Source organism: Cervus canadensis, chromosome 7 (assembly GCF_019320065.1).
Source record: "Cervus canadensis isolate Bull #8, Minnesota chromosome 7, ASM1932006v1, whole genome shotgun sequence".
NCBI lineage: Eukaryota > Metazoa > Chordata > Mammalia > Artiodactyla > Cervidae > Cervus > Cervus canadensis.
Genome location: NC_057392.1, coordinates 53,699,490 through 53,715,808, shown reverse-complemented (window position 1 = coordinate 53,715,808; position 16,319 = coordinate 53,699,490). Strand labels below are relative to the sequence as shown.

At 36.2% G+C, this 16,319-nt stretch overlaps 1 protein-coding gene across 6 annotated transcripts in view; it reads left to right on the top strand.

Annotated features, from left to right (window-relative positions):
• The first annotated feature begins 1,970 nt into the window (after positions 1-1,970).
• TP63 (tumor protein p63) overlaps positions 1,971-16,319 on the top strand; it is a 246,930-nt gene continuing 232,581 nt past the window's right edge. For 2 of the 6 annotated variants that reach the window (XM_043473427.1, XM_043473426.1), the window contains exon 1: positions 2,331-2,528. In XM_043473427.1, the coding sequence (XP_043329362.1) occupies positions 2,467-2,528 (62 nt within the window). In that variant the 5' untranslated portion in view covers positions 2,331-2,466. Of the gene's footprint in view, positions 2,228-2,330; positions 2,529-16,319 lie in introns of those variants that run through there. The other 4 variants (XM_043473430.1, XM_043473431.1, XM_043473428.1 and 1 more) reach the window with 3 other exon arrangements.

Here is a 16,319-nt window from a genome sequence, read left to right as displayed (position 1 = left end):
AAAGCAATAGGAGCTAGTATGTTTCATAATTATAAATTATGTTTATCAGCTCAGTTCAGTCTCTCAGTCATATCCGATTCTTTGCAACCCCATAGACTGTGGCCCGCCAGGCTCCTCTGTCCATGGAGTTTTCCAGGCAAGGATACTGGAATGGGTTGCCATTTCCTTCTCCAGGGGATCTTCCCAACCCAGGGACTGAACCTTGTATCTCCTGTGTTGGCAGGTGGATTCTTTACCACTGCGCCACCTGGAGTGGGGTAATATATATATATATATATGTATATATATATATATGTATATTACTATTTAATAGCAGTCCCTCTTAACCTAATAAATTTAGAATGTTTTTAAATAACATGGATGTCAGGGCATACATTTTAAATGGTCTTTTTTAAAAAATAAATTAAGCTGTAAAAATTTGAAATGAAAAGCATGTTAAGAATGCTTAAAATTAATAATTTATTAATATTTGGGAATCTAGAGCCTCTACTGGTAATTAAAATATTTGGAAGGGTTCTGGTTATTTCCTAGAAGTATATAAAAAGCAGGCCTGAAAATAGCACTGGGTCTTTATACTCAAAGTGTGATGCTAAAGCCAGCAGCACCTATCACCTGGGAGCTTGTATGAAATGCAGAGTCTCAGGCCCCATCTGAAACCTACGGAACTAGAATCTGCATTGAGAAGATTTCCAGGTGACTCGCAAGTGCTTTAACATTTGAGAACCACTACACTTTTTCACCTCCCATTTTATAAATGGGAAAAGCTAGACAGTGTGGTGGGACTTGGGCATGCTCAAAGGATATTGAATATTTTTAATTTAAGAACTCTATATATTCTGGTCATCTGTATTTGCTAATAGCAGGGAGTAAAGCCAAACACTTTAACTCCAATTAACAAATCTATAATTAATTAGTAAAATGATCTTCCCTCAAGTTTCTCATTTTGTAGAACAAGCTGTTTGAATTGGCTGAGGCTCAGGCCGGCATATTTGTGAATTTCACAATTCACAGATGTTAGACACTCTCAGGCTAAGTAAGGAAGAGAATGTCAAGTTTTAAATAGCTTCTCCCTTCTATCCTGGCTGCAGCAACAAATAAAATATTTTTATGAAACACATTTTGAACCAAATTTTCTCAAAAGGAAATGTCAAACTGCTCTGAAAAGGACTTTAGATTATCTCACAACTTTGACAACTTCTGATGCCACCAGTTTACAGGTGACCTGTGATCAGGGGTGAATGGAGGATGTGAACTTACATTGTTAGTGACACTTGGACACACTTTTTTTTTTTTTCCGTTGGAGTCTATTTTAATTTAGCCTCTGAATCATATTTCATTCAATTCCCAAATCCACAAAACCATGATTGGTTTACAGCCTGTATTCAGAAAGGAAATGAATTATTCTATATGTAGACTTGATATATTGTTTTGGATATATGAACAAGTTAATGGTTTTACTCCAAAGTAGCTCAAGCTAAAGCAAAACCAAAACAAGCCAAAACAATAGACATAAATAAAAAAGTGGGAAAGACTATGGAGATAACTCAAATGTTTCCAGTAACAGGCAATTTGAAATAATTTTGTAAGCTTCAAAACTGTCAAAAATACTACATTATTTTCCATTTGAATATTACTTTAAGAAAATTATGTGTGTGTTTGAGGTAGGATAGTTTAAAAATTCAATAAAGGTTTTTTGTTTTTGTTTTTGTTTTTAATTTAGGGAAGGCAATACTAAGGGGATGTGAATGGGTATCTCTTTTAGTTGAGACGAAGAGTGAGTTCTAGGTTAAATATAATCAAGGAATTTCCCCGTCTTTGCTATTTGAGATTGTGACCACAACAGGCGGTTGGCTGAAAGGGAGAATGAAGGGGGGCCGGGGGGGATGGTGGAGATGAAGAAGAAGAAAAAAAAGACAAACTTCCTAAGCAGCTCTGTGAAATATTTAGTTCCAGAAGCAGTCACAGAAGTCCTCAAATTAAATCAGTATGCAGATACAAGGAAGCATTAATTAGTTGGAACAGGGTGGACATTCATTAGCTCTGCTCTGTTGTGAAAGTCCAGGCTGCTGAAATTAAACTCTGATGCATTCATGCCAGCATCCAATCACCAGAGAGACCAGCAGTTCAGCGATGACTCCAAATTGCCAACGAGTGTGGCCACTATACATGAAGGACTCTAAAGCCGTAGTAGAGAAGGAAGAGCAACTTTAGAGAGGATGCCCAGCTGGTAAGATTCGACTGTTTCTGGTGTTTTAATCACTTGATGAATCTCATTGGTTCAAATCGAGAAATGCTCCGCCTCTTTTCAAATATGTGTGAAGGGGGAAAGTGTCTACACGTCTATGTCTGATAGCATTTGACCCTATTGCTTTTAGCCTCCTGGCTTGATATCTATGTATACACAGGTATATGTGTATATGTTATATACTTTTCTCCGTTTATTGATATCAAAGAGAGTTGAAGGAAATGAATTTTGAAACTTCACGGTGTGCCACCCTACAGTTCTGTCCCGACCCTTACATCCAGCGGTGAGTTTAAACGTGAGATAAACTTCTATCAAAACTTAATTGGAGTGCCTTGTGTATGATGAGTGTTTCTGCTGTATTCAAAGAGCAGCCTCTCTTTGTTTATGAGCACAGTGATATTATTTTGCACTTTCTGTGGACTGAAAGTGGTCTGTGGGCATCTCTTCTAGGTTTCTCTTTTAGTTCCTATCTGAATGTACAAAGTAACAAAGTTTGAAGATGGTCTTCCCACGATGTCTCATAAAATTTTCACACCATTTTAAGATGTTTAAAATCTGTTATTTGCCAGGCTTAGCCCTCACCCACCCAAGTAGAAGACATTTCATTGGATAGGGATGTAATAAACTGTGAATGATCTTCAAGTCAAAATAAACACAGAGTAATTCTGATTTATGCAATAAAAAATAGATAAATAGCCATTGTTATACTAAACAGATTGTGGCTTGTCATTTTGGCTCTATAGCATATTTTCTTCTTGATTTGTTTCATAACAAACATCATCTTTTGACAAATCCAACTTTTAAAACATAATTATCCTGAATTTTATTTCTGCTTATAGGAAGTAATGTTTGCTTAGCACTAAGAGGGAATATTAGTGAGTGTGCACAGTGTGTGTGTGTATGTGTTTCAAATTAGAGTCTGCTATTTTTAAACTGGTAAATGAAATCTGAACAGTGTTTTTCCAGTCATAAAGTTATGGGAAATATTCAAGTCATATGTAGCAGTGTGATGTTGTTAATTTAACAGCATGAGATTTGATGTTGGAATTTCATACTTTATTTTCTGAGACTAATGAGGGAGGTCTTCTGGCTGTTGAAAATGGTGTGGTTCCAAAAGGGTTAACTTGTCATTCACCATGAGTGCCTAGGAGAGAATCAGTTCAGCAGCCGAGTAGGTTCTCTGGCCAGGGCTCACTGTCCAATTGCCCAGGCAATTAAGGATGCCATGTGATCTTTCTTCATTAATATGAGTTATTACCATGTAAACAATAATGTAGACTATGTATTGGGTTGGCCAAAAATTTCGTTCAGGTTTTTCCATAACATCTTACAGAAAAATCCAAATGAACTTTTTGGCCAACCCTACGAATGCAACTTCTTTCCCTGTGATATTTTTGGTGGACTGTGTGAGAAAGCAGAAGAAGGAAAGAAAGGGAGAAATGTGAATGGAATGGTGGAGAGAGCAAGAGAAGAAAGGAAGAAAAAAGAAAGAGAGAGAAAGCAAGTTTGTTGGTCTCCAGGTTGAAGTGAGAAATGTGTATGGTGATTTGATTCCTGCCTTGCTGTGTATTGCAAACATTAGTAGCAAAAATGAATGGCTCTGGAATTCATGTTCTTATATAAGATTTCGTTGGCATCGTGGGGTGAGTGGATAAAGAGAGAAATATTAAAGATTTTCTAGTTCTCAAAATTTTTCCAGCCTCAACATTTTCTACTTCAATAAAACCTTTGAAAGAATATTTCTAAGAGGATAATTCTGATGAAACATTAGCTGTATAATGCATCCCCTGAGGACATCTTTTTTAAAGTAGGTTCTTGGATCTACCTCAGCTCTAGAAGAAACTTTCTTCTATTGACTAGCAACCTGCATGTCAATCACATAGACCTCTGTCCAGGTGTATTTCTAATGATTGATGAGGGAAGCCTGTAAATATGAATACACAAGGAAACTGCTTTTCAGTGTCCCAGCAACCTGCCCATTGATGGAGCAAATATCATCTCAATTTTTGACAGACTGTAAAATTTAAAATAATAATAGTACTTTAAAAATGTTTTAAATTCTGCTGAATCTCCGAACTTCATGGCAAGTGTCACTTTTGGGGAAGAGGGGTTCATGTTGGGCAGCTGTGAGATGGTGGTGCAGAGTGATCAGCGAACATTTCTTTGCCAAATAAATTGTTTTAGGTAAGATTATCTACTTTCCATTTGTCATTAAAACTTAATTGGAAAATAAACTAAAGAAAAACGTTCCTTGCCAACCATCTACTTACTCTGAGCAAGGCACTAGAAATACAAAAATGAACAAGATATGGCTGTAATGTTTAACTCCACAATACTTACATGTTTAATAATGAACATTCTCCTCATATTTTTAACCACTGTCAGATATTTCAAGTTCTGAATTATATTTTTCTGTCTAGGCTGTTTAGGGAATAAATGAATGAATAACTGGAATATCACTATAAGAAAGAATCAAACAATATTCTGTTTGATTCCTCAGGAGTGAATGGGTTTGAGCTGGTTTTTCTAAGCAGACAATCCTTGTAGTTCTCAGTTTACAAATCTATTTTAAGTAAGACCGAATTTAATCATTCCATAATCATAGTCATCTACATAGTTAAATTTGTCTTTTTCCTGACCTTGTCTTTAGAAAGAAGTTATAAAAGAGAATTTTCATAAAAGAACATGATTTCTTGTTATTTTTAGCTGTAAGCTACCTTAATGCATGAATTTCCTTTTGTCAAAGAATACAATAAATGAGAGCTGCTATTATCATTTATTACTGAATGTTAATGCCATTTCCCCAAAAGTCAGTTTTAATATACATTTCAAATTTAGATTTCACCCTCTGATTTTTTTTTTTCCCTTTGCACCTGAACATATTAACATGTTATACATTTGGTTGTGCTCTGATGTGGATGCTAATTTACTGTAGTTTTTACAAAAATTTTTCTGAAAATCAAAGATACTGAAAGATACTGAAACTATCTAAGCTATCTATATACAAGAGGAGAAGGTGGACAAATCACAAGTTTTGTCACTTTATTGCTACCTTAATTAAAAAAAAATAGATGAAATTGTGGAAATCAATAAACAAGAGCCAAAGGGTAAGATAGCATTTCCTCATAAATTAAAACCATAATCAATGAGTTCTGTTTATTTTTTATTTGTAAATATTCAAAATGAATCTAAATTTTAGCATTTTAGGAGTTAAATTTTGTTAATTTATCATTTGGCTTATAATTTGGGCCTTTTTGCATAATTAGTTTTGGAATTGCCACCTCGTTTTTAACATAGATCTCTAACCAAGTAATTCTAAAAGACAGATTGAATTCCTCCAAATGTCATTTTGAAGATTAAGCAGTCAAAATGATAAAAAAGAATCAAGATTAAATTTTGAAACATTATGATAACTGAGAGAAATAAGAGAAAGTAAAATAAAATAAAATAAGAGAAAGTAAAACATATTACAATTTGAACCACTGGTAAAATGATTTTGAGTTTGTTTCTTTGGGTTTTTGGTTTTTTTTTTTCAGTCACCCTCTACTCAAAGAAGTTTAAACTTTAAAGTTCTGTATGGATGAGTAAGAAGCATTTCCTGTGTAAATTACATATTGATTGTGAATTTTATGCTTTACTGGCTTAAAGGTCAACTTTTTAAACTGTGTTTTCTAAATATATCCCAAAAGGACAAAGAGGGCTGTGGGTGACAATGAACTTACAGTGGAGGATCATTTTATTTGTCAAATATAATCTCATAAAGACAGATGCAGTTCTGTGTAGAGTGTCTTCAATTTGCTTCTCCACATCCATCCTACCTCCTTTTGTTCTGGATCCCAGGAAGCTGACTTATGAAGACTTCCTTATGAAGCAGTTCCTTTCTCTTCTGTTTTCTCTTGGGTTCAACCAGTGGGTACGTCTAGCAGGAGATCAAAGGACAGGAGGAGGATGAATTGGGGGTTCCCTGTTTCTCCCTTGGGTTTTCCACTAAAGGTTGCAGGTCTACAGGGGCTCTTACCACAGGTCTGGGTATCTTGAGTTTGAGTAACTTCTCTCTACTATCCTTTTCCTTCAAACTTAGGGGTGTAACAATTTTTAGCCACTGCTAACTCCAAAAAGTCATACCATATCTCTTCTCCCTTCATCAATAGTCCCTTTATTAAACTCTCTTAATTTATTCTTTTTTCAAATGCTTTTTCCTTTCAGGATCACGTCCAGTAGAAAAATGTTTAAAGATACGCCCATGGTGTTCTTTATGTACAATGGAGACTTTGAAAATTAATATATCATTTAATATAATTTTGATGACAATTAAGTATGTATCCATCCACTTTAGTGAGCAAACCATTTTTAATACGGCTAATCCATTAATTTTAGCCAGCTCCATAATCACTAAGTTTCTCTGTCTGACTGAAAAGAATGAGCTAACATGATGCAATCTGTGTGGTTTTTTACATCAGTGCTTGAAATGAAGAAAGGCAGAGGGCAGGGAGAATTGATTCATAAAGTAATATAGAGTTTATCAACAGGGACTAATGCACTCACCAACTGTAGTCAAGAAAAATCTGCCTCCAACCCTTACAATTTTCACAAGAATAAATGTCAAAAGACCTTTATGACCTACTGTTGTTAGCCAAGAGTAAAATGTACTGTAATTCTGTACACAGCTCCCGAGCTGTGAGTGCATTTAAATGGCAGAGAGGCAGGGACGTGTGTCAGCTGAGGGCACATAGCACTTATCAAAAGACCTGGGTAATAGTCGTAACGCCACCACTAACTGACCATGTGACTTTCATGGAAACCACTTAAGCCATCCAAATCAAAGTTTCTTAGTAAGTTAACTAGGGATAACAACTTCTAGTCTACTGTTCACAGCTAAATCACTGAGAGTTAAATAATAACCCACTAAACTCTTCAATGCATCCACTTAGTGTCCTGCTAGCTTCTACTGTTGTGTATATGGGTGCTTCCCTGGTGGCTCAACAGTAAAAAAAAAAAAAATTATCCGCCTGTAGTGCAGGACATGCAGGTTTGATTCCTGGGTCAGGAAGATCCCATGGAGAAGGAAATGGCAACCCATTCCAGTATTCTTTCCTGGAGAATCCCATGGATGGAGGAGACTTGCAGGTTACAGTCCATGGGGCCACAAAAGATTCGGACATGATTTAGTGACTAAACAACAACCAATGTGTGTACAGCACACTGGGGAACTAAAGTTTCCTTCCCAGCAACAATTGTGTCCTCATGGAGGCATACCTAGCTTTCATTTCGCTCTATATTTAAACACAAAGATGATTATGAGTCCTGCCCCATGATGTTGATTTGTCTCCATTCTTCTGCTTTAGATTTGAGAAATTTAAAACCTAGAGAGGTTAAGGGACTTGCCCAAAATCACATACAAAAATAGTAGCAGAACCAAGCCTAGAATCCAAGTCTCTCCCCCATTCAATGCTTTCTACCACAGAACATACTATTTTATTAGATCCATATAGAACTTTATGAGTAACAAAGTGTTATTCAACATGTTATGTAGCTGATTCACCAGGACAGATGAGGTAGGCAAAATAATGGTATCCAGCAATAGTCATGTCTTCTTTTTTTATTTTGTATTGGATAGAGCTGATTAACAACAGTTGTGATGGTTTCAGGTGAATAGCAAAGGGACTCAGCCATACATATGCATGTATCCATTCTCCCCCAAACTCCCCCTCTCATGCAGGCTGCCTTGTAACATTGAGCAGAGTTCCATGTACTGCACAATAGGTCCTTGTTGGCTACCCATTTTAAATATAGCAGTGCATACACGTTCATCCCAAACTCCCTAACTATCCTGTCCCCCCATCCTTCTCCCTGGTAACTACAAGCTGGTTCTTGAATTCTTTGTGTCTATTTCTGTTTTATGTTTATTTGGATCATTTCTTTCTAGAAGATTTAGATTCTTCTTTATTCATTCCTCTGTTGATGGACATTTAGGTTGATTCCATGTCTTGGCTGTTTTCAACAGTGCTGCAATGAACATTAGAATGCAAGTATCTTTTCAGATCATGTTTTTCTCCAGATATATGCCTAGGAGTGGATTGCAGGTCATATGGTAGCTCTATTTTCAGTTTTTTATGGAACTATGTTCTATTACACATATGTTCTATTACACATATGTTCTATTACACAGCAAAGAGATAATAGGTTGCATATGGAATTAAGACTGCTAATCAGCTGATCTTAAAATAGGTAGATTATCTTGGACTATCCAAGTGGGATGTAATCACAAGACTCCTTAAAAGTGAAAGTGGGAGGTAGAAAGTCAAAGTGATGTGAGGTGAGAGAAGATTCAATGGATTTTGAAGATGGAAGGGGATCAGGAGCCAAGGAAGGGTGGCTGTCTCTAGAAACTGCAAAAGGCAAGGAAACAGATTTTCCTATACAGCCACCAGGAGAAACACAGGCCTCCCAACACCTTGATTTCAACCCAGTGAGATCTGCCTCAGGCTTCCAACCGGCAGAACTGTGAGATAATACATCTGGGTTGGTTTAAGCCGCAAGTTTGTGATAGCTTGTTACAGCTGCAATAGGAAACTAATTCACCAGGTAATGAATTTTTATCCTCAAATTGTAGATATGGAACCTAAACCTTTTTTTTCATTTGTTTTGTTTTAATATGTTTGTTTACCTAAAATATTCCATGAGCTTATCTATTTTTCTTGGTCCTGAGTGGGAAAGGTAAACGGTATGAGTAAGATACAATCCTAGGCCTCAGGGCTCCCAAAGAAGAACTACATGCAGAGAAATACTACAGTGAGGTGCAAGAGAGGGTAGAAGGCCCTGGATGTGCAGCCTGGGGATTGCAAGTGCAAAGCACCCACCATGAAGCCTGCAAGTTGGAAGGGTGACTTTGGTTAGTAGCATTTGTTGAAAAACAGTGAAAAGTGAAAGTTAGTCCCACAGTCATGTCTGACTGTTTGCTGTCCCATGGACTATAGCCCAGCCTCCTCTATCCATGAAATTCTTCAGGCAAGAGTTCTGGAGTGGGTTGCCATTTTCTTCTCCAGGGGCTCTTCTTGACCCAAGGATCAAACCTGGGTCTCCTGCATTGCAGGCAGATCCTTTTACCAACTGAGCTACTAGGGAAGCCTCTGTTAAGGTTCCTCAAAAAGGTTTTTAGAGAAATTCATTTGACTTTCAGGAAGTAACTGAAACTGACACCCAAATTCAGACTCAGGAAAACCCAGTAATACACACATTCACTTCTGATACTGTTAGGAATTCAGAGAGCTGAGACTCGATCACCTGAGACTATAACTTGCTAAGTCTAGCTGGAGCCTTCGAATTTCATTGTAAACAAAAATAATTTTGATTCATGTACTTCTCAGACCATTCAGACTACTCTTGGGGGGAAAAATAGTTGTAGGCCTTCTGTGCTATAAGGTTCTCAGTTAATTTTAGGTTTCCAATTACCTTGATGGCACCCTCTGAGAAACTGATCATGAGGGGAAGGAATGCAAAATGCAGCATTTTTATCAAGCACCCCAGAAGATGTGCTTGTACATACACCCAATTTTGAGAACCACTCTACGCAGGGAGGAGGACTTGGACTGAATATCCCAGTTGAATCTCATAAAAAGGTACCCAGTGGTATGAACAATGAGAGATGCATGCCTTTCCAAAGAGAGACTTCATGTTCTCACTTTACTTAAAAGCCAAATGGATTGTGAGATTAAAGTGGCAATTTTCAATCTGTTTCAAGTCAAGAGAGCCAAGTTTTTGATTAGCTGTTTGCAGCTCAAATTTGTCCTGACAGGGTTTCTATCTCCTTTAAAGAATTCACCAAGAAATAGTCCTCAAGCAACAAGTGATGGATGGATAAAGCACTATAATTATGATCAAAGTCCAAAGACTCGAGTCTATGTAATTATGCACTTCCCAAACTCTGAAAGTCACTTTGTTCCATTTAAAATAGGATGAGACATGGACATGGGGTGATGTGTACTTTTTGGTTTTCAAGGTTTGGGAAATGACAGTTATTAACATTTCTGTTTTACCTTAAGCCATAATATTTGGGGAATAATTTAGAGGGAGAGGATTGTCACTCAATTCTTATTGTGTACCTTCCATTCTCCACTTATATCTGTCTCTCTTTTTATTATAAATTAGCCTCTTTGAAGTTCAGAATGAAATCATTAAGCTTAGAAGTCAAATTATAAGGACTCAAAGATCTCCTTTCCACTTTCCAATCTCTTATACCTTTTTCTTTTGTTTCAAATGAGCAAACTTAATATATCAAGTTGAATAGCAGACACCCATTCTCACTTTCCATTGACTCAAGCAGTTCTTTTATAATTGAGGACAATGCAAGCATCATAATAATTAGACTGATGAAGCATTTTTAGTTGAGAAGTACAAAACTGAAAATTGTTGTGACAATTTAATCAGCTGCATGGTTACCTAGAGTAGATTTTTAATGTAAGGGTTTTGTTGTTGTTGTTGTTGTTTGATTGTTTGGCCATTTGTTTTCTTTTGCTTTAAGTATAGTGGTATAGATTGAGGTGGTATAGATTTGGATAGAATATATACAAATTCATGGTAAGGGTAATGCTGGAATCGAGACTTTTGTTTCTAAAGTTAAGTATGTTATGTCTTAAGGTTATTGAGTGAATTTAATTTATCCTCCAAACACATCTGACATTTCATCAAGGTGGTCAATTTTTAGAGCTTCCTTAAAAAAATCAAGTCTTAATTATATTTATTTGAAATTCAGCATTAGCTTTTCTTTTTCCTTTCTGACTCAGGGAGCTTCCATTTTTATGATTGAACTTAGTAGTGTCACTTCTTAACTATGTAATTTTATTCATTGAAACTTTTCATGAGAAAGCTCACTTTCTTCCAAATTTTTCATCGCAACCTGCCCTAAATAAAAAGTGCTAATAAGATGTATGTTTCCATTTTATTTTTCTTTTAAACCCTCTTATCTCAGGCAATGAATGAAAAATTTTCTTAATAGGATTTTCAAACTAACTTATGAGCAATCTAATGAATTTTTGCAGCATCCCAGTTGATACTATCTAATATAAGTCTTTGCACCTGAATAAGCTATTTTGTAGTAGACTGTAGAGGTTGCTATGGCTTTAATGAATATTTCCAGCATAGTGAAGAGCTCTCAATGGATGACTTTTCTTCATGTTAGCACTGGTGTGAAGGTAGGCCATCCTCGGTGTTATATTTGTGCTAACACATTTGATAGAACCTTATGTCAAATCATGTCTTCACTGAGTGAAAGCACTACTTGTCTCTGAAAGCACTACTTGCTCTTCTGTCATTTGAGGACCCACCTTATCTTTTCACATAAAATGTATATATAATTTTTACATCAAAATCTTGAATCATTTCCCCTCCCCACTTTTCCTTTTTTAATAGATGTTCTATATACCTTCACTTCTTGAAAAGACAGAATATACCTGAGAAAGCCTAAATATCACAAAACACTTTTTAAAAAACTAGTTTAAACTTTGCTTTGCAAAAGTAAATTAGGGCAGTTTGTGAGAGAAATTATGACAGCCACTATCAAAAAGAAAAATACCCAATAAAACTGACAAAATATGTAACTTCTGGATTTTATAAAAAGTGTTTTTTTATCTGGTTTGCCAAGAAAATTTTGAAAGAGTTTTGTAAATTAGCAAATTATTAAATAAATTGATAAATACTGTTGGTTGGAGTGACAAGGAGGAATTAGAAAAAGGGAAATTATAAAGGCTTAAAATATCTAAGCTTATTTGAAATGAAAAAAATATTCATTAATGTTCAGTAAATATTTACTAAATTAATATATAATAAGGAATTTAAAAATTCAAAGCTTCTAAATACCAGTTTTTACCATAGATCTTTTAGCTTCATCTGGATTAAGACCAGGATAAAGGAAGATCTTTGAGGATAAATATCAGAGCACTTTAGGTATTCTCAGATGAAACATTCAGATAAAAGCACTTGTGATTTGATATTAATGATATCAAAAATTATCAGACAAATGACATGTTCTCGACAATATTAGAAGCCAGCAAGACAAATCTAATAAAACAGTTGTTTTCCATATCACCTTCTAGCTCCATAATTTTTATACTTAACATATAATCATAAAATCATTTCAATATTTTATTATATAAATTACATAAGAATTTTCCATATACACATATGGACATTTACAAATAGCCAAGAACAGAAGAGAAGTGAAAGGCAAAAGAGAAAAGGAAAGATATATCCATCTGAATGCAGATATCCAAAGAATAGCAAGGAGAGATAAGAAAGGCTTCCTAAGTGATAGATGCAAAGAAATAGAGGAAAATAATAGAATGGAAAAAGCTAGAGCTCTCTTCAAGAAAATTAGAGATACCAAGGGAACATTTCATGCAAAGATGGGCACAATAGAGGACAGAAACAGTATGGACTGAACAGAAGCAAAAGATATTAAGAAGAGGTGGCAAGAATACACAGAAGACTATACAAAAAAGATCTTCATGACCCAGATAACCATAATCGTGTGATCACTCACGTAGAGCCAGACATCCTGGAATGCGAAGTCAAGTGGGCCTTAGGAAGTATCACTACGAACAAAGCTAGTGGAGGTGATGAAATTCCAGCTGAGTTATTCCAGATCCTAAAAGATGATGCTGTGAAAGTGCTGCACTCAATATGCCAACAAATTTGGAAAACATAGCAGTGACCACAAGACTGGAAAATGTCAGTTTTCATTCCAATGGCAAAGAATGTTCAAACTATTGCATTATTGCACTCATCTCACACACTGGCAAAGTAATGCTCAAAACCCTCCAAGCTTAGCTTCAATAGTACATGAACTGAGAACTTTCAGATGTTCAAGCTGGATTTAGAAAAGACAGAGGAGCCAGAGATCAAATTGCCAACATCTGCTGGATTTTAGAAAAAGCAAGAGAATTCCAGAAAACCATCTAATTCTGTTTTATTGAATATGCTATAGCCTTTGACTGTGAGAATCACAACAAACTGTGAAAAATTCTTCAAGAGATGGGAATACCAGACCACCTCACCTGCCTCCTGAGAAATCTGTATGCCTGTCAAGAAGCAACAGTTAGAACTGGACATGGAACAACAGACTGGTTCAAAATTGGGAAAGAAATACTCCAAGGCTGTATATTGTCACCCTGCTTATTGAACTTATATGCAGAGTACATCAAGCGAAATGCTGGGCTGGATGAAGGACAAGCTGGAATCAAGATTTCAGGGAGAAATATCAATAACCTCAGATATACAGATGACACCACCCTTATGGCAGAAAGCAAAAAAGAGGGAAAGAGCCTCTTGATGAAGGTGAAAGAGGAGAGTGAAAAAGTTGGCTTAAAACTCAGCATTCAAAAAACAGAGATCATTGCATCTGGTCCCAACACTTCATGGCAAATAGATGGGGAAACAAACAAAGCAGTGAGAGACTTTATTTTCTTGGGCTCCAGAATCACTGCAGATGGTGACTCCTGCTATGAAATTAAAAGATGCTTGCTCCTTGGAAGAAAACCTATGACCAACCTAGACAGCATATTAAAAAGCAGACATTACTTTGCTGACAAAGGTCCGTCTAGTCAAAATTATGGTTTTTCCAGTCATCATGTATGGATGTGAGAGTTGGACCATAAAGAAAGTTGAGTGCTGAAAAACTGATGCTTTTGAACCATGGTGTTGGAGAAGACTCTTGAGTCTCCCTTGGACTGCAAGGAGATCAAACCAGCCAATCCTAAAGGATATCAGTCCTGAATATTCATTGGAAGAACTGATGTTGAAGCTGAAACTCCAATACTTTGGCCACCTGATGTGAAGAGCTGACTCATTGGAAAAGACCCTGATGATTGAAGATTGAAGGCAGGAGAAGTGGATGACAGAGGATGAGACGGTTGGATGGCATCACCGACTTGATGGACATGAGTTTGAGCAACCCTGGGAGTTGGTGATGGACAGGGAAGCCTGGCATGCTGCAGTCCATGGGGTGGAAAAGAATCGTACATGACTGAGTGACTTAACTGAACTGAACATTCCATACATTTTGTGTTTTTTTTTAAATTTTTTTTCCATTTATTTTTATTAGTTGGAGGCTAATCACTTTATGATATTGTAGTGGGTTTTGCCATACATTGACATGAATCAGCCATGGATTTACGTGTGTTCCTCATCCCAATCCCCGCTCCCGCCTCCCTCTCCATCCCATCCCTCTGGGTCTTCCCAGTGCACCAGCCCTGAGCACTTGTCTCATGCATCCAACCTGGGCTGGTGACCTGTTTCACCCTTGATAGTATACTTGTTTCAGTGCTGTTCTCTCTGAACATCCCACCCTCTCCTTCTCCCATAGACTCTAAAAGTCTGTTCTATACATCTGTGTCTCTTTTTCTGTTTTGCATATAGGGTTATCGTTACCATCTTTTTAAATTTTGTGTTTATCAAATATATGAGTAATGCATAAGTATTACATCATATTAAGGCAAATTATTGTAATTCATTTATTTCCCTTATTGTACATTTAGGTTGGCTATTATAAATTAAAAATAGCATATAGCCACCTTTTTTACTTATTTTCTTGGGATCATTTTATGAAACAAATATTTAAAGAAAGCAAACTAGCACATGTTCAATCTGTACAAATTTTGGCATAATCTACCAATGTTGGGCTTCCCTGGGTGGCTCAGATGGTATTACAAATGAAGAACTAAGTACGGAGAAATTAAGTTTACCAAGGCCTCAGAGCAAGAAAGTTGTAGGAGTGGAATTAAAATCCAATTGGCTTCCCTGGTGGCTCAGATGATAAAGAATCTGCCTTCAACACAAGAGACCCAGGTTCCATTCTTGGATCAGGAAGATCCCCTGGAGAAGGGAATGGCTACCCATTCCGCTACGCACACTCTAGGTTATTATTGCCTAGAGAATTCCATGGACAGAGGAGCCTAGTGGGCTACAGTCCATGGCGTTGCAAAGAGTCAGACACAATTGAGTGACTAACACTTCACTTCAGCTTTACCTTACCCACGTTATCTCATGCAATCTATCTTTTTTTAAGCTGAGTAATATGCCCGGTTTGTAGATGAGAAATTGATACTCAGAAAAATAATTAGCTTAACCAAGATGACTTAACTAGTATGTGGAAGGAACTTTTTGAATTTTCATTTTTATCTGAGTCAGAATTTGAAACCAGGACTATCTAAACACTTTGCTGTTTCACCCAGAATATGCTGCCACCTAAGAAGTAAGAGGGTAGGCAAATAAAAGTGTATATAATTTTTCAAGTTTTTGGAAAATATTGCTCTTTAAAAGGGTATGTCTATACATTTTTCCAGAGTTCCTGTTTAGATATTATTTTTAAAATTTGCTAATTTAATAGATGACATGTACTTTAATTAGCACTTTTTCATTAACTAGGATAATTATAAAAATTATAATTACAAATTTTCTAAGATTTCAACTTTTAATCCTGTATTTTTAGAAAATGAGGATGACAGAAACCATTAAATATCTAGTATTTATTGAATTCTTACTATGTACCAGAAACTGTTCTATGCACCTTACGTATTTAATTTAAACATGTAATTCTCAAATCACCTTAAGAGGTACTTACTAGTATTATCTATTGCAACCCAAGAGACAGCTGCATAATGTTTAAGAGGCTGGATTTTGTGACCAGGATGCCAATCCTGCCAATCAAATTCTCTGCCAATAGTTAGATCTCCTAGCAATCTCTGTGTTTGTTCTCTCATGCATGATGATAGTTTACCTATCTGACTGAGTGGCTTTGAGAATTAAATGAGTGAATTTCACAAAGGACTTAAAGACAACAACTGGCACATAGTAAGTATAGGTGATAGCTTCTATTATCCTTACTCTACAGATGGAGACATTGAGGCACAGAGAGGCTCTGTAATCTGCCCAGGTTACAATGGCTAGACACTGGTGGAGATAGGTAGACTCTTGATTTCTGTAGCATTATTTTTCTATATTCTCTTAATTTTCTTAATTTTTATATATTCTATATAATTTTCTATATTCTCTTAATTTTTCTTAATTTTCCTAATTCTCT